General features: G+C 44.0%; 1 protein-coding gene across 2 annotated transcripts in view; it reads right to left on the reverse strand.

Annotated features, from left to right (window-relative positions):
- Window positions 1-21,381, reverse strand: part of LOC110986164 (glutamate receptor ionotropic, kainate 2-like) — a 65,413-nt gene that overhangs the window by 23,894 nt on the left and 20,138 nt on the right. For both annotated transcript variants that reach the window (XM_022247815.2, XM_022247817.2), the window contains exons 2-3: window positions 20,204-20,662; window positions 1,142-1,294 (exon numbers count right to left, since the gene is read on the reverse strand). In XM_022247815.2, the coding sequence (XP_022103507.2) occupies window positions 1,142-1,294; window positions 20,204-20,321 (271 nt within the window). In that variant the 5' untranslated portion in view covers window positions 20,322-20,662. The remainder of the gene's footprint in view (window positions 1-1,141; window positions 1,295-20,203; window positions 20,663-21,381) is intronic.

Genomic DNA, 21,381 nt, shown 5'->3' on the forward strand with positions numbered 1-21,381 from the left:
ATTTTGGTTTCCTGGGAGCATTTTCTGCTTCCTGAGTGCATTGCTTTGTAAACTCGAAGAAATACAAGACATCAACCTTTCGGCAATTTTGGTATGATGGGCAGGCGGGATACAACCCCCGGCGTAGAATGCAGTGCAAAGGGTGTACACCCTTAAGATACTTAAAATGATGAGAGGGAATACGAACGTGAAGTTTTGGGGCTAAGTTAAAACAAATCAAGCGATTGCATGAAGCTATTTGTCCAAGTCTGTTTGTGTGGCTCAATGCAGTTCCGGCTTTACGCGGATTATAAACAGTTGTCGTAGGCCACATCCAATTTTTAACCAACAGTGCTTTATTTAGTTGATCATCTCCAAACTAAAAACAGTCTGCCGATAAAAACGCACGGTTCTATCGAGTGCAGTGTGTCCTCATGAAAGCTTTAGTAGCTTCTTTTGCTAGAGAATATCCTGCATGCCTATAGTCCGCCATGGATATCGCATTAAAAGAGCGAATCAATAAGCCGGTTGTCAGCGTCGGGGGGTGGCTGGTGGATGTGTACATGAAGCACGAGCCGCCCAGGTCGCGTCGTCATAAATCAGAACGCTGATTTGTGTAAATCATTCTTACCCTACGCCGTGGCGGTCAAATAAACAACGACGCTGCACAGAGGATGCGTGACTCCGCAAGCTTTAAACAGGTTCGGTGCAAGTGTGCAGACAGCGGTGGACACGGTAATGGCTGAACAGATTTTCTCGCCATCCGTTGAAAAACGAAATAAGGACAATGAAAATCTTGCGGAATAATTCTTCTGAATCAAGCAACAATATCTGAATAAGTTTGGGTCTAGCGCGTTCATCAAGATTTAAGACTCAACGGTCTATATACATAGTCATCAGGACCATTTGACAAGAACATCAATTTTGAGTCCCGCTTCCCGCACAAAATTTGGGCCAGTAACTTCACGGAGAGTCGAACATTTCACAAATGAACGACGCCGTTCCCAGACGAAGCAGAAACCGAATAACAAAAAGACACAATTAACCAGGCAAATCGTCGGTTTATGGGAGAGAATCCTGGCTATCATTTTGGCTGAGTACCATTAGATCAGTGCAGTGCCATCGAGCAGAACAAGCAAATTGCCATCACATGAAGTCCTACCTCTTTTGTAGGCATCGAAGCTGTTACCTCCAGCGATGTGTCGCTTCACCGACACCAATGTTGTGTCGTTTTCGGGGGCTTTCAGCCGGTTGATCCGATGGACAGCGAAATTGAATGCTTGCTCACTCTTACTGCCTTTTACGAAGAGTCCACCTGAAAAGACAGGAGAAAAAAAGCAACTTTGAATCACCTACAGATGGGTCAAAGGTCCTTATTCTTTTGGCGGGTCACCATCTTTTAAGAGGCCACGTGCGAATAGGGTTTGTGCGGCTACGGTATCTGGTTTTGTTGCTTGCCACATGAATAGCCGTAGCCACATGGACAAGGGAAGCGGTATGTTGGTACACATACTGGTGTACGAGCGTTTCCTTTGAAAGTATGCAAAAACAAAACACATTGTACCTATTTGCACTATTAAATGCGCCAAGCAATGTCCGTCTGAAATCCTGACCGACATTAAAGATAACGGATCCAGGATGTTGTATCGGGCAGACAAATTGTTCGTGCATTACATAGAGTCATAAAACCACTTGAAAGCGGCGTAAGCTATTGGTCAAGAGACCAGTAATTTTGGGAAGTATACACTTTTCACTTAAGTTCATGCGTTGGGGTCCCACAGTCACAGAAAGTGCCCCGTTTGCAAACAATGTGAAACACACGATGTCTGTGTTGAACTTGACCCAATGACTTGGAATCACATCAAAATGCAAAGCCCAGCGCCAGCTAATCTTGCCTTTTTTCCACGAGAAAAGTGAGTGTTCAGGAGAAGACCTTTAATTTGTTTTGAAATAAAAAAGGGGGACCATTGAAAACGAACGAGTGATAGGACGCTCGCTAAATCTTCTCGCGTTAGTGTACATAATTGGTGCAAAACTTCCTGTTTCAGACGAATAACAAGCATAACATGTTGACGCCCGGCACCGTCTGCTTGTACAGAACCGTCTCTACTCGACTCCTGTAAACGGACTCTCACACATCTCTTGCAAACAAGTCTCACTGGCGAGTGTGCTGGGAATCACGATTTTTGCTATCCCAATCGAAATTGACAGCGCTCGGAGCAGACATAGACGCGCTTTACTGCTGCGGAGCCAACTTGGCGTGTCTTGCTTCCAGAGCGCCTTCTTAGCTCGAATTTCAACTAAACCCACAGAACCCGCGTGCGTGCGAAGGATGTCGTGCATCTCGGACGGGAGGGGGGTGGGTGGGATTTTAAAGGTGGCCCTTGGGCTCGGCTTGCACACGGTCTGAAAGCTGTCCCGCGCACCGGCCACTACTACCGACAAGAATTCTCCCTATAGCCTCGGTCTAACGTTACGCCACACCGAGATGATAAGTGGTACCGTAATGTTGCATCAATATGCGTTGCGCGCTGTGCGCTGCTCAGATTTCAGTTACTTTTGCGCCATAAAATGTTTATCTCTCCCTGTGCCAAGAGGAGGATGGAGATAAGGAAAACGCCTTAGTTCACTCTTAGAACACTCTTTGATTTGTACGTAAAGACAGGTCTTAAATAGCACCTCTTCCTCTCAAAGGTGTTCATTGTTACGAATATTATTACTCCAATACCGAACGAATATGAGCACTGAAGCGGCACTTCAGGGTAACTGCTAAACCACTGAGAAACCCTTTGAAATGTGTTAGAGCAAATGCACACACAAATCAATGAACTCTTTGAATAGCATGACAGGCTAGCAAAGTGTTTCCACATGTCCTTTGTTTTCGTTACTGAAACGAAATCAAAAGGCCAAGCTGTAAGACACTGAATCCGCCGCGTTTTAACCACGCGTCCTGCCGGTGCGTGCCCCGTGTCTTCAATGTATAATTTAATCTGGCCCTCTCCCGCCGGTAAAATCACGGTGAGATCGAGCCGGTGGGATATTCGCACCCAATTAGTGGCCGACGGGAGCTTACAAGCCGAGCAGGTGCTCGAAAAAGACAGTGTAATTGCGTCTTGATGCGTCCGCCCCGGAGCGTCTCCGGTCATTTTACTAGAAACTGCACGCGGCTCGAGGACTGCTGAGGAGCAAGCAGGATTTTAGAAGAAATGGAACGATGGACCAAAGTGTAGGAATCTGTAATGTATACATGCATCCGAAAAGCGACACACAATGTTAATCTTACGAAAGGTGATTTCAAGACACCAAGATGTTTGTAAGTTATACAACTGTCCGGTACAGTACCCACTGGAGTTGGTTTGATTCGATAAACGAAGTACAATTCCAAACAATTCACCGTTCCAAGCGATCATTGAGTCGACTCCAGTTGCTATAGAAACCACAGCTGCATTTCAATCTCGCCCTTCTCCAACACACCAGTTAAAAGCGGACATTAAAATGCGAGTTACAGACGAAGGCCTACTCCACGGCTCATTCAACAAATTCCTATACCGCAGGAGGTGGGCGATCAAGAGCCTCACGAATATTGCGAAATGAAAGGTTTCAATTATCAGGTTGCGAACACGGCCTAAACAGCTCGGGGCAACGACCGGCACGTGGGTCTTAACGCTTAATGTATCGCGGTGTATACTTTTAAACCTTTAATCAGAAAAAAAACCCGGAGAGACAATCACCAGAGTTCCCATTTCAGGGATGAAAACCTGAAAGAAGTGGGCGAACTTTTGGACGGATCGATGTGGAGACGAAATCCCACTGATGGGATGCTCTTCGACCCGACCCGTCCACAAATGGCGGTACAATATACGTGATCGCGCCGCTCGATCGACTGTGTCGGGATTCCAGCAAATCTGCTTCGATCCTGCCCTCGGGGCGTTGTGTGGGTGTCGCGGAAAAGCGACTGGATTCACTCTGGCCAATTTGCGGGATGCTTCCGCGAGTCGTCAGTCCGAGCCCCACCGGGCAAAGAAACCACGGGACGACAATTACGGGCATTTTGACGGCAAGGTTCAGATTACCAAGTCGATAAACCGGTTGGCAAAGCGTGTGACTAGAGTGAAAATTCGATGTCATATTTTGTAACGAGATAAGGCAACCAAAGACGTAATCAGGATTTCTTTCGGAAGTATTTAGAGGCTTTGTACAGGCACTCTCTTCCTCCTATCTTGTTTTCCTTTTTACATTCTTTTAATTCTTTTCAACATCCCCCCTCCGTGACGCTCATGGAGGCAACTTGGACCTCAACTTCACTGTCGGCCTATAACCACATCCCATAAGCATTTTGAAAACACTGTACCAGGCCTGTGCATAAAAGACCTTTGTGCCTCATTCTCATTTAAGTTAAAACAGGGGTCCATCTACCTGTGAGACCAACGAGGCAAAAAGGGTCTTCGGTTCCTATGGTTAACAGAAAGGCAGCGTCTGAATTACAGCTGCGGCTGGCAATTACACACACACAACAATAGAAGCCGCTGCCTGCGGCTTCCTCTATTTTCCATAGACTCACATATTAGCTCTAGCCGTAGCACAGTAGTTCGGACATGGCTGAACGACCCGCCATTCCTGCTATGAAACATTTTGTGCACAGCGGCAATATCTTTCACATAAATGAACAAAGGCTCAAGCGATGATACCTCAAACCGAGACATCTCGCTCAGCTCCAGTGATATGAAAATTGCGAAAACAGACTGCTCTATTCCGGAAAAGGCGCGCTTGGCTTGCGTCCCGTATGCTACGTCGCTCAGTGACGCGCTGGTGGTGGGCCGTGACTTCATTTCGCACACGGCAATGACGTTGTCTGTAATACCGCGAGAATTCCGAGTGCCTACGACCAGAAGTTACTGGCCATCAAGATTAAGGTCAGTCAAATCTATCCACGACCGGTGATCTGCCGTCATGATTGTCATCTGCGTTCTGTTGACAGATCCCTGTGGCCAGTTGAGCCCTGTTTGCCTAACTTTAGTAACAAACTGTTGGCCAGATCTAATTGTGGTGTATTTGTATGGCGCTGATGTCCAGTTTTTGGACGTGCGTGGTCAGCCCGGTCATTCCTAACTAATCTTTTGACTAGAATCAGACCAAGTGTACTTATCCTCTGGTAGTCAGTTCCATTAATTATTCTACGAGATAAACACGTTTTAAATTTCTTTTCTGTTCCCACCAACTTGTTATGGACTGCTTTGAAACAACTTTTTCCAGAAATCCCATTTAGCATTACATCTAGCGACTTAAAGAGGGAAAAAGGAATATCTCTTCGGGACTTTTATACTCAATCGTTAAATCAACAAATGAAATAATTCAAAGGTACTCTTTAAATGCCCCAACACCCGACAAAATCTTTTTACATGCAGTCTTTAATCTTCTACCCGTCTGCCTAGGATAGCCTAATGTGATCGGAAGCATTTCTTTGGAACAAACATACTCCTCACTGCCAAGCTAGCTGTGGAGCAATGTCAAGGTGGAATGTAAAATATTGAACTGACAAGGCCAATTGGATGAATTCAACCGGCATTGAACTTCAATCGGGATGGAAAAACAACGCCGAACCGACAACATTAGTAAACCGCAGTGGAAGGCAGGCAGATGACAGCTCGTGAGAGGGCTCATGGCTTGGGAGCACTGGGAGGGCCCTGCCAGGAGATTAGTGGCTGCAGTTTCAAGCGCTCGAAAACAGCAGGGTTGGTGAGACATGCCAGTAGACGTTAAAGAGCAATCCATTACAGCAACGCTCGGAACCACCACAGAGCGAGGGCTTACTGGTACCAGCAAGAGAGTTTTGACAATGCAAAGTCTAGCACGACCTTGATCAAGTTTCATCCGCAGAGCAAGGTCATTTCATGGGTCATCACTCGGTGTCCCATATTACTTTCACCATAGCAGCAGTTTCAGAGCGTCATTCAGCGTGGAAAAAAGAACAGAGAAGGACAATGGAGTAATTAATGTTTTGACAAATGGTCATTCGTTGGACACCTGGTCGGCAGCGACCAATATTCCCCGCCAATTCGGGCATTCTTTCGCCGAATCAACAAGCCTCAGGAATGTGGCGTCAAAGCCGGGAGGTCAACGGAGAAAGCGAGAAAGACAGTGCTATACCATCAGCGAGGTGACGCCCGGGTGTTGAGGGCGAGTTCACGGTCGGCAAAATCCTAACTGCGCGCTGGGTCGACATCAGCCGTCGTCATTCACACGGTTCTTAAATTGAACAAGATACTGAAATATTCATGGTCTCCGTGGTGCCAATGTGTTCCAGATCAACGTGAAGTATAGGGGTTACTTGAGAGGTCATGTCAACAGTAACGGGAATTATCAAAAATTCATGTGCCAGATGGAAAGATTAGTCCTACATTCACGTTCGCAGCATTTCAAAGTCCAAAACTATTAAAACCGTTGATGCTTTCAACATAATAGGTTTAGATTTTATTTCGGTGCTGTTGGTATTAATGAGGAATGGATTCTGCTGGTACTGCGAAGGACTTGACTTTTTGGAACTCATGCGACAGTCGAAAATATGAGAAGTGAAGACAGAATCGATTTCCAATGGAAACAGTCTGAATGGTTGAGGTTCAGGGACTAAACCGAGGAGACCGCCCATCATCGTGCCACGTGCCGGTAGAATAATAACTGACCGACTGACCCCGGCCCGCCGGCGCGAACACGCGCCGGGAACGCGCGAGACTGGACATACTTACGGGGCGGTAATTAAAGGGACGCGTGCCCCAATTTACCAGCGAGGGCATTTTAACGAACAGAAACCGCTCTCGGTGTCACAGTCCATTTATTCGTCACCGCGGGGGTGAAGTGGTTCCATCCCGCGGACTCGCCACTCTCTGAGCAACTGTAACTCTCAGCTTAACGGCATAATATTTTGCGCCCAGGCCTGGGATGTAGCAAAAAAGTTCATAAATTACCACCAATGAAAAAACATATGCAACGTCACACAATCGTTCATTCCGCGGAATTACTTTTTTATTTGGGGGCAATGACTTCTAACACGGGCCAAACCAGAAAAAGGAACGCTTACATAATGCTGCATCTGCTATACATTATGGAGTGCGTTTTACAAACCAAGCGCTATCTCAAGAAAACAAGTAATGGTAACAGAATGTCTTTTTAAAACCTTAAAATGGAAGCAAAATGGCTTTGATTGAAAAGTTCGAAATGGGGATACGAGTGCTCTATAGATACCGAATGTCATTATTCTTTTGGCAGCCACATTAGAAGTGCCAATTTTGCTCAATCTGCAGAGGTTGGCGAGACGTTATATGCACTAGTTACGGAATTAGAATAGGACCAAGCGATTGGCGCGCCTGCCCCTTTCCCCAAGATAGCTGCTGTACGCAAAGGGTCCACAGCAATTTGGTTCAGGTCAGTAAACACAATCGAAGTTAAGGTCAAGGTCTTACTTTTTTCGAAATTAATTCAACTCGGAGTGGTATCCCATTTGGTAAATTGGCAAGGGACGAGTCAAGCACGTCCTCGGGAAAGGAAACGATCAGGGAGACGTATACACTCATTACTATCCTTTTACGCATCTCTTCCCCTGTCACTGCAAAAAAAAGGGCTATCCATGTCCCACCTAACCACAAAAAGGTCAGAGCCGTTCACTTGAGGCAGCCGATTTCCACTCAAGCTCGTCTTTCTTCGCCCGAGCCCCCGCTCCTTCTTTAATCGAAACTGACGACCGAAAAAAAATGGCGCGGACGAGAAGGAAGTGATTTATAAATAACACGAGAAAGGATCCTCTGACAATTTGTTATTCCAAACTTGACATGACCGAGGGCGGAGGAACTGGGTGAACGCACGCGGAGAAAAGCCACGGAGAGAGGAGTAACTTGTCCAAGAAGGCCCCTGGCTCTTGATGCATGAACGACGGGACTTTGTTATTCTTCTAGTCTCGCAAGGGCCTACTAAAACCTGGTCACATTTATATTTGCTTCTATAGCATTGATATTTGATTATACGTTCCTGGGTACAAATCTAATTTCTTTTCTTTCCTTTTATGACAAACTACAAGCACAATTAATTATTAGTGTGAGTTTGCTCGAAAGTAGATTTATGAGTAATTTGAGATAATTTTGAAACACTATCTCAGAGTTGATGTTCGTTTCAAAGACACTCTCAACGATGTAGCCCCGTTGGATGCGTGCCTTTGAAGAACTCGCTATGTGGAACAGATTAGTGACTCGAAATGTGAAGAAAACGAAATAAACAAGCAATACACTTGCAGAACATCGACGACAATATAATATCAAATAAGTGCTCTGAAATATGGCAATCACATACTGATATCATATTCTCGTCGATATTCTGATCACGGTGCTACGCAGCCCTTCCATATTTCTCTAATACACCTGCAGATTGTACGCATTAGGATCTTTAGTGATAAATGGATGGCCAGTTTCACGTCCTCAGCAGTGTGCTCGAAAAAGTGACTGAAGGCAGGTTCATATTTGGCGGGAATTGGTTTTGTGCGACGTCAGATGGAACATTTACGCTACGATTCGACAAATTTTAACACATTTCATCTCAACCAAATCTCACGACAAACGACTCCTGGCGTAACCTTCGCTTCGCTTCCGCATTCACCCAGAGTAGGGGCAGGCTTCCAGTCGATGCAAATTAACGAATTGCTTTATGAATTTACATACAGTGGATTGAATGCTCAAATATAATTAGCATATCTCTGAAGGAAGTCTTGGAAAACTGGTTTGTCTTTCTCGCTGTGTTCTACACTGTTATGCACGTTGTGTAATCTTATTTGACGTTCGTTAAAACAAAGCATCCTCTGGCAGTCCAATTCGGGTTAAGTGCGATGATACCGTAACTCAACACTCGCACGCAGCACCGAGGCCCGCCGGTGACTCGCGAGGGACGACACCCGGGCCGATTTCAAAGAACCTTCGCCGCTGAGATTTGGAGGGAAAAACTCTCGGATTTCCACTTCTCCCTTTTACGCTGCATAAAATGTTTATTTAGACCCGCCCCGCCCTCGATAAAAAAAGCAGCACTAGTTTTTATGGGTTTTTCGGGGGTATTTTTAAAGACAGTAAGAGTATTATAAAGGAAACGCACATTTATAAATCAAATGGTGGGGAATGTTTTTATAATACCGTATTCAATCCTATAGTTACGTAGTTAATTTAATACCGGTAATTTGTGGGGTAAAAAGTGAATTATATAAAATAGATTGTGTAACATACATGGTCTAAACTAATATACCCGTGCAGATTTTTGCAAGAAGCGGATATCAATTTATGCACGTAATTTTTTTTTGGTCCTGATCCCTTCCCCCAAACGCGTTCTAACCTTGCACCTGCTCTGGATCTTCGTTGTTTATTCTAGCAAAAACTGACGGATTCATTGATTACGGGTGTTTTTTTTCTTGTCACCTGTTTGTTTTAGATGTTTGGGTCTTTGTTTAGATGTGGTCCGTCGGTGAAATAGTATCCAACAAGCTACAGTGTGACATCTTTAATACAGTTGAGCATACAACTTTCAAGATGGAGTGTCTCCTGTGTTGTGTCTTCCGAGATACTGTGAAGCTCAAACAAACAAGGCTTGCTGCAACAAAACGAGCGCGACAACTTAATGGCACAAAATCAAGGGCACGCGGTGTAGCGGGCTTTCCCGGAGTCGGCGACGTACGTCTTCATTTTCCTCATCCCCTGTTTTTACCCTGACCGAGCTTATCCACCCTTCCTCTCCCTTCTGGCTGATTTGTGGGATGCATTATGTTCCTGATGATAGCTCCGGGGGCAAGCCTCATCAGGCTATGTTGATACACGGACCCCCGGGGGCTCGTTAAGGCGATCGGCGGGGATGGCGTTGGTAAAATCGCTGATGGGGACTCGGCGCTTCCACGGGACTATCATACCCGTGTTTGCCAGTTTCCCCGTGTGCAGAAGGGGGGGGGGTGAGGGAGGAGGTGGAACAACGATTGAGGAAAGAGACAACGAGCTGGTTAAGATGCTGGGACTCCGATGAGGGAGAGAGGTGCGTGGAGATTCCCTTGATAAACTCGAGCTAATGGCGAGGACGCTCAACAAGGAATCATTCGGCGAGTCCAATTCCAAAACAAACATTTCTAAAATCGAGACAATTCTTTAAATTTCCAAAAATTCCCGACATTGTCCTAACCCAGTTTTGTTGTTTTTCGGCCGCTGCTGTTGATGTTTCGAAACGCTCTAATTTACCCAAACAATTCTTTTCTAATTGTCACTTTTCCTAAACTTTGGATAATGCCTTTTTTTCAAAACCAATGACGCGGGCACGTTGGATCCGAAAAGGCAGCTGTTAGGGCATCCCGAAGTCTATTATGAAGTGTATTCAACTGCTGTGGTTACCTGTTCAGTGCAAAAGAAACGCTAACAATATAGATGAGTTGAGGAATGAGTATTGAGTTAAGTGACCCCGTGAACAGCTTGGACCCCAGATTCCGCTTTCATTAATTTCATGACAGAGACCCACTGGCTCGATGCAGCTCTATGCAATATGGTGCACAGGGACATCAACACCCTTAATGCAAGACCGGGATTTGGATCACTTGTGTTTCGTTTGAACACGACACCTTGTAAAACTTGCGATTAAGTTGGCCTGTACGGTGCACGAAATAGCACAGCAGTTAGGGTAGACTTAAATTGAGGCTTGGTGGAATTTTGGAAACTGTTCAGCTTCGAAAGGCCGGCTCAACTTGGCGCGAAAGCGAACAAGAGCGTAAATTGGTGACGTCAAATCAATATATTCTTGCTTATCAATTCGTCAAAGCTGGGCACATTTCAACTTGAGCAAAATTTTGCTGCAAATCTTTGGTGACGTCAAAGTTGCTGCGCCTTCACATTCGCCTGAAGTATAAACCGGCCTTACGACGTTGCACGATCTGTAAAGCCTGGTCTCGATATCGACGTAAGATACAAAGAGGGCAACGCAGTCAATTGCCAAACTGCAACGCGGACATATGAAAACATGCCAAACGGTGGTGTCGCCGACAACGCAGACAAACGCAAACCACCCAGCGAACGATCGCAAAGATGAGCCAGGTTCAATTTTGCCGACTTTCTGCATCGAATAGCCGTGGTATCCCCATACGAGCATGCATGCTGGCATGACTGGCGTGTAACGATATCCCTCTCGTTTAATTCGACGATTTTTGCCCATTTTCTCCTGAATGCTTAAATATTACACCCCAGTGATCAACGGAATAGCTGACCCTCAATGACATGCATGAAACTGGAGCAGAGGTTTGGCATCATGAGGCGGTACGGTAAATCTAAAAGCACATTTTCCGCTTCAAATCACGGAGTTTTGTTTCAATTTCGGAGTGGAACGACGTCATGCACCGTTTCTTCCGTTCGTGTCTACGTTTTCACGTCTTATGTTCCGTCTTCGCTACAAACAACCATATGGAAATCAAGCTTTACTCACATTAGCAGTATAGCCGGCCAGACAAAGAAATGGAGAGCACATCACGCACAAGTGCGCACAAGTCTTCCCCCATCAAAATTTTAAGCGACTGAATTAACTATGAAGTGTACACACGCGGCAATATCATTACAGTGTCACCGGTTATTAACGGTACTGCACTTGAAGTCCCTTCATGTTGAGAACTTACACGTGCCAAGACGCTCAAAAACAGAAGAGGAAGCAACAAACAAAATGCATTAGCCATCAAAGGGAATGGGTTTAGCAAATATACCGAATGAGGGTGATCTGATGAAGGAGAACTTCAGACTACAGTTAAGTACTATCAATGACTACAGATGCAGATATATAATGTAATCCATTAGAACTCTGTCACGTTTTCAGTTCGCAATGCTAATGCTTGCTTGAGTTCATTCTTACATAAACTCGTGAGTTGCATTTTTTCTTTTTTCTTTCAGAAAAAGAATGAAAAACATCGACCACATGTTTGGCACTGACGTTCGACAGAAATTGTCACACATAAAGAAGACAGCTCGTCACAAAGATAGCAAAACGGGGGAATCGTGTGCTGGTACCGTTTACCCACAACTTCAGAAGGGAGGGACACCTAGCATTTATTTCTACAACAAAATGCAAGCTACCTTACGAAAAACTGCTCTTGAAATGCCTGCATGCACGTCTGGAACCTTTGTGCAATACCTACACGACCTCGGGTGCTTGTGAAAAAAACTTTCCTATCTGCCAGCATTTTGCTTCGGTGCTAGTAACACAGAAGCACGCGGATATTTAGCGGATCGGAGCACCCGATCCGACTACCCACCGCTATTTGTGAGGCCTGTGCAGCAAAATAGCAATGCAATAACCATGATGCTAATATATTATGATCGTATGATGCAATACAGTGGGCAAACAACAAAAGTGAGGCTTGTTCGAGCCTTCTGCGTGCAAACGTTCGTGACCCTCACTAGCCTCACTTATAAGTCTCAATTATAAGTAGCGGTGGATAGTCCAATCGAGTGCTCATTGACAGGAAAATGGCTGTCCCTAAATTGACTGGTAGACACGACGGCACCCTAACTTTTGTTTGCATCAACTGCAAGTCCATACTGCACACAAATACATGTATGAAAAGCGCGCCTGATTGATTGCAGAAGTGCTTAAAGATTTGCGTGAGAGCGAGAAACACTGAGATGTTTGAACCCGTGATAGGCCTATTGTTTCGAATCTGCTGCATTCACTCCAATAGAGAGGTACAGAAGTACAGATGTGATTTGTGTGTGTATTATACCTCACTAACCTATTATAAATTATTGCTCTGAATAGTAAATGGACCATTTAAGAGAAATTTATTACTAAAATCCTTGAAAGCGCAGCTTTGTGTTTCGATTAACTTTATTTTCACGTTTTGTAGTGTTATTTTTATCTGTGTTGTGGCCTTTTGGTTTTTATGCTACTATGAACTTGCATTTTTATGAGAAAATCTGTGAAGTAATCCAAGGAAATGAACCTCAATGTTGCACTGATTTGTGCCCAAGAAATTCTAGGTTTTTTATACTTCGCATTCCCATTTCTTTGACAATTCATTGTTGCATGAGTATGACGATATAAGCAAGCGAGCAACCTTTCCTTGGAACCATTTTCAAAGAGCATATGTTGGGGTTCAGTATATGAACACAAACTGAACAGTGTCTTCCTGGATTGACACTACACTAACAGTGCCCTCGCTTGTCTGGAAAAGCTTGGCCAAGCTTTGCATGTTTAAAATTGTTTAGAATCCATTTAACTCCAACTTTCAAAGATTTTAAACAGTTTCTGTACACTGAAGAAAAGTTGAAACATGCACCAAAAGTAACTTTACAAAAAAGTCATTGCAAATGTTTCCTTTAAGTTCAAATTCCCTACTCCATCGGACCAGCACATGAGTACCAACATTTAAATGACGAATTCTAAATGCAATTAATACACAGCTCATTTTCATATGAAGGTTGAAGCAAATCAGGAATAGTCCTTGGTGGAAGGCTGATACTATCACTATTCCGACGGCTTTCTATTTTCTGGAACGTTTGGCAAACCAGAATATGACAAATATGGAAACCGAGGAGGTTTCGTATATTTGCGACTGCACGTGTTCGAGGAGACGGACGGGCTCATTCAGGCGACAGTAAAGCAAATTATATGCCTGTTTGAGGTGAAGGACACGACGCCAATTGGGTTGAAATGACCATGGCACGCCAGGCATACAATGCTGGGGATTGCAAGATTGCTTCCGCAAGCCACATTGGACGCGAAGATAGAGTGAAAAGATACATCGATGCATTTTTATAAGATATCTGCCGACAGCAGGGAAGCCTGATGTTTAAAATGCCAAGAATGAAAACCCAAATTACAAAGGGGGATGCTAATTTATCATCTTTCCAAAAAGACGGCATCACGTGGTAGGTAACAGGAATCACCTTGACCGATTATTTCTCAGATTCTGCAAGCAATATGAAATAACAGGCTTTTTTCGAGAAGAAACGGAGCGATAAGTAGACAGCCTAGACAGAGAAAAAAAAGGAAAGGACCGCCAATAATTCACAATTCTTGAGCTGTTTTTTTTTCAATGAGAAAAATGCATGGGTGCGAGGATGTGGGGGTTCTCGTCGTAGCTACGAACGCACTATACTCAACGTCCCGTGCTGCCAACTTTATCAAATAAGACAACCTCAGCTGCCACTGGTCCAGATGTGATTAGGTATGATAATTCATACTACTGACAGCGCAAGGGATGGCGCAAATTCTTTTTGAACGGTTCTATATGCATATTAGGCCGTGGGGAGTTAGGGGACCCTCATTTGCAAGGGACATTAGCTGTGGCGAGCTTCCCTGCCATCAGTAATACACGGGGGGGCTAGATTCTCCTCTCGGTCTTTTCATCATAATAGAGCAGTCGATCGTGCCATCGAAGTTTATATCGAGCCATAATAAGGGCAATGCAGAGACTGGCATGGAGTTCTGTCCCATGGCTCACGATCACATTACGGCATACTGACTATATATCGTTTGAAAGGTTTTACGATGTGCGAATGAAGTCCTTTGTGATTTACTGCGGAACTCCATGCTTGGTGTACAAGTACAAATCGAAGATTTGAACAGTTAAAGGCATTTTCTGCTAGAACGCATCCAAAACACACGTTTTAATACAAGTCACGTACAGTCCACTCTTTTAACGCATACACATCGAGGTACAAGTGTATTCGGATACTCTGCCAGCTGGTGCATGGTAGTGGGAAAGGGTTGAAAATTTTCGGGTACAAATTGCCTGTCGATGGGAAGATCAAATGAGAAGCCAGAAATTCCTGTTACATAAAGTTATTTGAGCCACGCTAAATAACCGTCTATGTCAGAATACACTACACAGTAGAGGAGTTGAGGTTAATGACTTACATCTAATTGTTCACGCGTAAAGTCATAGGCTTTATTCACCATTGACCATTTTGGATCCCGCGCTCCAAATTCACTTTATTTACTAAACACTCTGGAAATGGAAGGAGCCTGACTATTTTGCTATGATCAAAGGTATGTCTTCGCAATGGAAAATGTATCACCTTTGGACAATGCATACAACTTGGAACTACCCGTCCGAGCAACTAGCAAATAGTAGGCCTAAGCATAGATTAAAATACCCTGTTGCATAATCTTCAGTCACATAATGCATTACTAAGAGAGACAACAGTTACAGGGATGCCCCAATCTCGATTCAAGATGGCCGACTCATAAATAAAGCCAAAGTCAAAATCTACTCAACACCGGCAGCTGACTGAGCTGACATTTCAATCGACGCACGCCGTGCCTTCTGGTCGAGCCCTGCGCGAGAGTTCAGTAACCATCAAGGGACTTTTGTTTGCATTTGACTTCCCGTCTTACGGTGGATGGCCCAGAAATCAATAAATCGATCGCGGCTGTGGCACAGCCTTTGGAACGAAACTGTTAGATAGGTTTGTCAACAAGGCGAAACGATTTTCCGTCCAGCTTGCATTCAACCTCTTCAATTGCCACGAAAACGAATTCCGATTAGGCCTATATCGGTATCTACGAAATCTGTTGCTTGACCATAGATAATTGAGAATATCTGAACCTCTGTACAAAAACAGTAATTTGCCATTGAATTTTGGGAGGAAAGAACATACCTATTTCCGACCGGGATATCTTGGTTGGAATTATGCACAACATATCATCCATCCTGAACTTGGCAAAACTCGAACTTGGAAGCGATATAATGATAACTCTTATCAACTTCCTGGATTATTTGCAAAAAGCATTCCTTTTTTGCCAAATAAAGTAAAGTCCCCAAGGATTGATGTGGTGGTCCTTCTCTCTCTTCGAAACCGACAGGTCTCAGTCGAGACCGCTCACATAAAAATGCGCCACAGATTCCGTTTTGAAGCTTCGACGTCACACAATGAGAGTGTTTCCCTACAACGCAATGACCTTTTTCCCTCCAAAACCTTTTAAAATGGATTACTCTTGTGGGCAAGCATCGGACCCTTTCCATCACAATCAAATTAAATTAAACCAGTACAGCCAGTTGCATAAAAGAGCATTATAATAAAATTGAATTACTTCAACAGCATGCATGACTTCCAACATACCGCATACTGCATTAATCTGTAAATCCATGCAACACGTGTGAGCGACATGAACGGATAAAATCCTTTTGTGCGGTTTTAAAGATGTGACTTAATTTTGGTCGTTAATTTATAAACTCCTTTGAACAGAATAAATATATTCGATTGAGCTGTAAGCACATATTGATGTGTAGCCTATGTATTTTGGGCACGTCACTTGCGGTATACATGTGAACACACTGTGTAATGTGGACTATGATGATGTATCCTCGTAGTAACTCGCTGTGACACAAAAGTATCGCGAAGACGGCTAGGTTGGCCAGCTGTAACCTACTTCTGTCATATCTCATCAACCGTTTTTTTTTTCGCTGAGGAAGACCAGTTATGTATGGGATCAGGCGGCAGTGCGGAGGCCCGTCTGGTGAGCGAAGCAGCTCTCGTCTTCACGCTAGAAGCGCCATCTGCATTTTACACTTAAAAAGGGATGATTTCATTTCAGTTCGTAACTGATCTATTATCAGTGACATCCTGTCGCGTTGCTTTTGGTTGGCCTGTTATATCAGTACTCCGAAATTGAACTCAAAGTGATTACTAAGGCCTGGAAATTTACAGTGGTTTAACACCGAGGTCTTATCTTATACTCAGTCACACTTGGTATCTTCCAGGGTTTCAAAAATATCCACTTTCACGCTATTGCGATGCGCACGTCGAAATAGCAGTTTCAATTGCCGTTTGTCATGTACGTATGCATTTACCTGCACACAAATATGAACTTTTGGTACGTGAATACACTACTCTGGCTTTTGTCTTAATTAATTATAACCCAGTCTCGATATCGTGCAGCTTGTCGAATCGTGGAACATTTTTGTACCTAGCTTATGGATCTTTGATGAATCGATGTTCATCTCTGCAACCTTCCCAGAAAGCTTGTAAATATTGAAATGTTATCCGCAACACTGCGGCAAAGTCTGGCGACTTTACAAATAATACATATACATCTGCAGGGTAGGCGCATACCGTACATCTGTCTTAACGGTGCACTCTAAAAAGGTCGCTTGGAGTTCTAAACACTTTCTTGTACCCACATTTTTAACGTGTTTAGTTGCGACATATTCATTGTTATGCGTTAAGGAATATGTTTAAATGGATTCCAAAAAGCTGAACTTGTACAATGGAAAAAGCGTTTAGCATTTAAACACATTCCTAAACACATTTCAATAAACATGTTAAAAAAATGAAACGTGTTAAAAACAATTGGGTACAAAAAGTGTTTAAATTCTAAAGTTTAAAAATGTAGTTTTTTCGGTGTACCAATTTACGCGGGCTTTCGTAAGTCCGATGGTGATTTCGTAGCATACACTCTTTTCGATAAATGCATAATTGCTTGTATTTCGGAGCACGGTGGATTGCACGGGTCGTACTTTTCTAAATTAATCACTGCACGAATTATAGGGAAAGTCTTTATATCTTTCCGTGTGGATAATGTGATTCGGCATGTATGAATGTCGCGCCGCCAAATGTTTACTGGTATTCTGGTATGCAGGCTGGGCATCCGGCCGTCGAACCATCTGGGAATCAATCCCTGAAATTATTTATATGCGGAGCCCTCCGCAGTACGGAAAAATCTAAAATATCTGCAATATTTGTCAACAATGTGCAGCGGGCTTCACAATCCTCCTTCCTTAAATCGAATCAAGTGGCGCTGTAAGGGTCTCTAAGTTTCAAAGTAGAGGAGTGCTTCTTAACTGCTGTGATTTGTAAGATTTGAAGCCTTGCCTTGGGGAGGCTACAGACTGAGAGATGGTTTGCCTGTGTGTGGGATCAATCTCTTGTAGACTCTTCTAGAAGTGTGGGGGTCCTGAGAAGAACCAGTGAGTGTAAACTCGAATTCTCGACCATGATGCTCTGGTAGTCCCCCAGTGGAGGATCAGAAAATGACAAGGGCATTCATGGAGGAGGGTGTAGCCGCAAACCTTTCTGTTACTTCCGAATGATCCTGAGACTTTTCCAGCTTATTATCGCAAAACACGGCCAGACAAGGTGAACATCTGTATTTGTACACCTACAAGCTCTACATCATAACTTCTGTCTGCCATGCATGCTTATGTTGCGAGTTCGTATAATGAATTTGATAATGATGTCCCACATTTGGTTTATCAGAGCTACCAACTTCAATACTATTGTTGATAGGCCTACCACATTCACTATATGCGGGAGAAAATCCATACTGAAAAAGTCTGCGTATGGCATAAGGCCAATGCGAAAGACGAATTATCGTAGACGTTATACGAAAGGCCAGTCGAGAAGAGTTACAAAAGCCGCCAATTGTTGACATGCCTGCTAATATGAAAAAAAGGTGTCTGAAGCTGTTTTTTTTTTAAATATGTGCGGGAAGGGTATGAAAAATGAATATGAAATGACGGACCCTGTATGGCAGAAGTGAGAGGGGCTTACATTCTGGTGTGCTTGGAATAATCAGAGACACGTCACAATTGTTATAACCAAATGAATACATTATTCAGCACCGCGGCTTTTTGGGTGGTGAACATGACAGGGTAATAAGTGGGGAAAGCCTACGTGTTCGAGAGTTATTAATGGAACGGTGGCGGTGGGTGGATCATTATCGGGCGTTTTGAGTACTTCAGGACGCGAAACACTGATAATTTAAAATGGCCAGGGGAGTTGAATTTACGTTCAATGGTTTGGCTATTCAGGAAATGTTACACGCGAAGAAAATGAAGTTGAGGCGTACACATAATATATATATGAACATAAATCGTACAGGAGTCATAGCCACGGAGTCACAATCAAGAACTTAAAATTAAGCTTCTGGGATTCAGAGCAACCGACCCCCCCCAAAAAAAAATCGAGACACCGGCAAAAACGTGTCATTTTTATACCGACACTATACCACACAGATATTCCAAATGATTTTTCAGGTATGTAACAACAAATTCCGCAAGTACTCTATGCACTTGGCTATCATGTATATTTGTTTATTTGGAGTTGGAAAATAGGAAACGAATTGATCGTCTAATGACCGTCACCGCATGTTACTCGAGGCCGAGTGATAACATGTGGAGGATTTACTGGGTTGATGAAGTCAGCATGGCGGATTGATCCGCTCTCGCGTGATTTGGCTGGCCCAGCAATAAACACCGTTAAGCGCTACTTAGCTTGCGTCGCAAAGATCCTTTCAAGGTAAATACCCTAATCCGGCTTACAAAGAGCTGTGGACAGTATCTGGACTCCAAGCCGTTGCGGATCGATAGCGGTAATTTTGACAGGTGTAGGCCTATGCACATGACGACGGGAGGGGAAAACAAGCCAACGTGGAGGCCAAAATGTAGAATCGCATTTCAATGCATTTTTCTGTATCCGATATACCCTTTAAAACTTCATTTTTGGGCCGTTTCTTCGTTCAAAAGCTTGTAGAAACCGACGTCTTGTGTATATTTCGACATCACTTCAAGAAACAGAGGTACAGTTATCGTAAACTCAAACTTACAACGCTTAAACTCTCAATTTTTTAATGACCGCCTTTGCGAAAAAGGTGTACCATTTGCCAGATCTAAGAAACCAATGATCACGATAAAAACATTTTCAAATTTGAGAATCTCTTAACATCGTTGAAGTTACACATCACTTGCAATACCTCTCCATACCTGAACCTTTTTGATGAGAAGGATGACAGAAGAATGTTTCAATATACAAAACAAAACCCACGATGCCTATTTCTGGGGTTCTTGCCACGGCATTCATTGAAGTTTTTCAGGGCCATATCTGCCAGTAAATGTGTAAATGTATTTCCCACTTAGGCCAATGTAACGACCACACGCAACGATGTCTTCATCTGTTCCGTGGCCTGCATAATGATGCGACCTCTGGTAATGTCTGAATGTCGCTTCGCGTGTTATCAAGGAGTGAATTACGACGGGGGGGGGAACTCTTACCAACACACAAACAGCTGAGACTACATCTGACTTTTAATCGGCCGCTTAAATCATGAGTGTATACTTCAAGAACGCTGTGACGAACCTTTGGCTACTTTTTAAGAACAAAACCGACAAGGGTGAAAACAAATATATTGAGGCATGCCGAATGGTAAAAGAGAAAGAAAACGAAGCAAAAGTAATGGCACTGACCAATTTGGACTGAGTCTGGAAGTGTGTATCGTCCGTGACCACCTTGGAAGCACAGCATCAGAAACAGGGCCAGCGGAATCCTCATCAGGCAGTCATGTCTCCTGCCAGTTCTATCCATTTTCGTATCGTTGAACAGCCTTCTTCACAAGGCTTGACAACTCCTGGAGCACGCACTACCCAATCCTTGCAGATTGCGACCGTAGAAATCAGGGCTTCACGTCGGTGGCCGACGGCGATGGGTATATAGATCCACTGCCCAAGTTAAAAGTGATCCCCGACAAACAAGTGCACTTCAGGAGCCAGCAGAGCGACAAGCAAGGGCAGGCAGATGCGGCTTTTAGTCCAGCTTATTTCCAGCGTTACTGTTCCGCCGTAACGCTCTGCTGTTCGGCACAAGGCCAGGCGCTTTGTTCCTCCAGCTCCTCTACCTGCAGATCGTCCACAACCTATAGAAGGAAACTAGGAGAGACAAATAGCGAAAAATGTATTTTTTTTCCGGTGCAATTGGGTTAACGTTTACAAACTGTAATGACGGTTGCGCTCCGCTGACCACGGTGAGGACGCATGCAATGCCGGGTTTGCGCGAACACTGCAACTTACTGTTTGCGCCTCCACGCATGGCAGACGGGATCTGCGCCAACGTCACAGCACGTGACTTCTCAGGCATGCAATGATAAATCCACCGGACTATTCGGAGTGAGAGGATGAACACACAAATTGTATATGGCAATGCAACTCTAGAGTGAAGCTGCCGAGAGCCCCTGGATTAGTTTTTAATGGTGTATATCCATCTTCCGCGTATACTTTCAAGTGTTCTGTTCTGTAATGTTAGCAAGTGTACACACTGCGGCTAAAACGCCTATGCTTCGCGCAACAAATCTTCTGGAGTGGGTAGAATTACCCGATGAAAATAGCACTTTAATCAGACTAAATATAGTACTCTTCGCGCCATTGGAAGGCAATCCCGTAGACCTCTGCAACGTTTTGTCGACCCATGAACTCACCCAAACAAATATGAGCTTAATTCAACCAAACTTTCTAATTATTAGTTGGAAGCTTCGCCAGCTTAAAGGAGTTAAAGCCTTGGGGAGTAATCTCCTTAATGTCGATCGTCTTACTTATAACATTTACACATAACACTTACATATAACATGATACTCCACTGATACTTCACATTC

This window comes from Acanthaster planci, linkage group LG15 (assembly GCF_054643075.1).
Source record: "Acanthaster planci isolate LZ-2023a linkage group LG15, COTS_SCS, whole genome shotgun sequence".
NCBI lineage: Eukaryota > Metazoa > Echinodermata > Asteroidea > Valvatida > Acanthasteridae > Acanthaster > Acanthaster planci.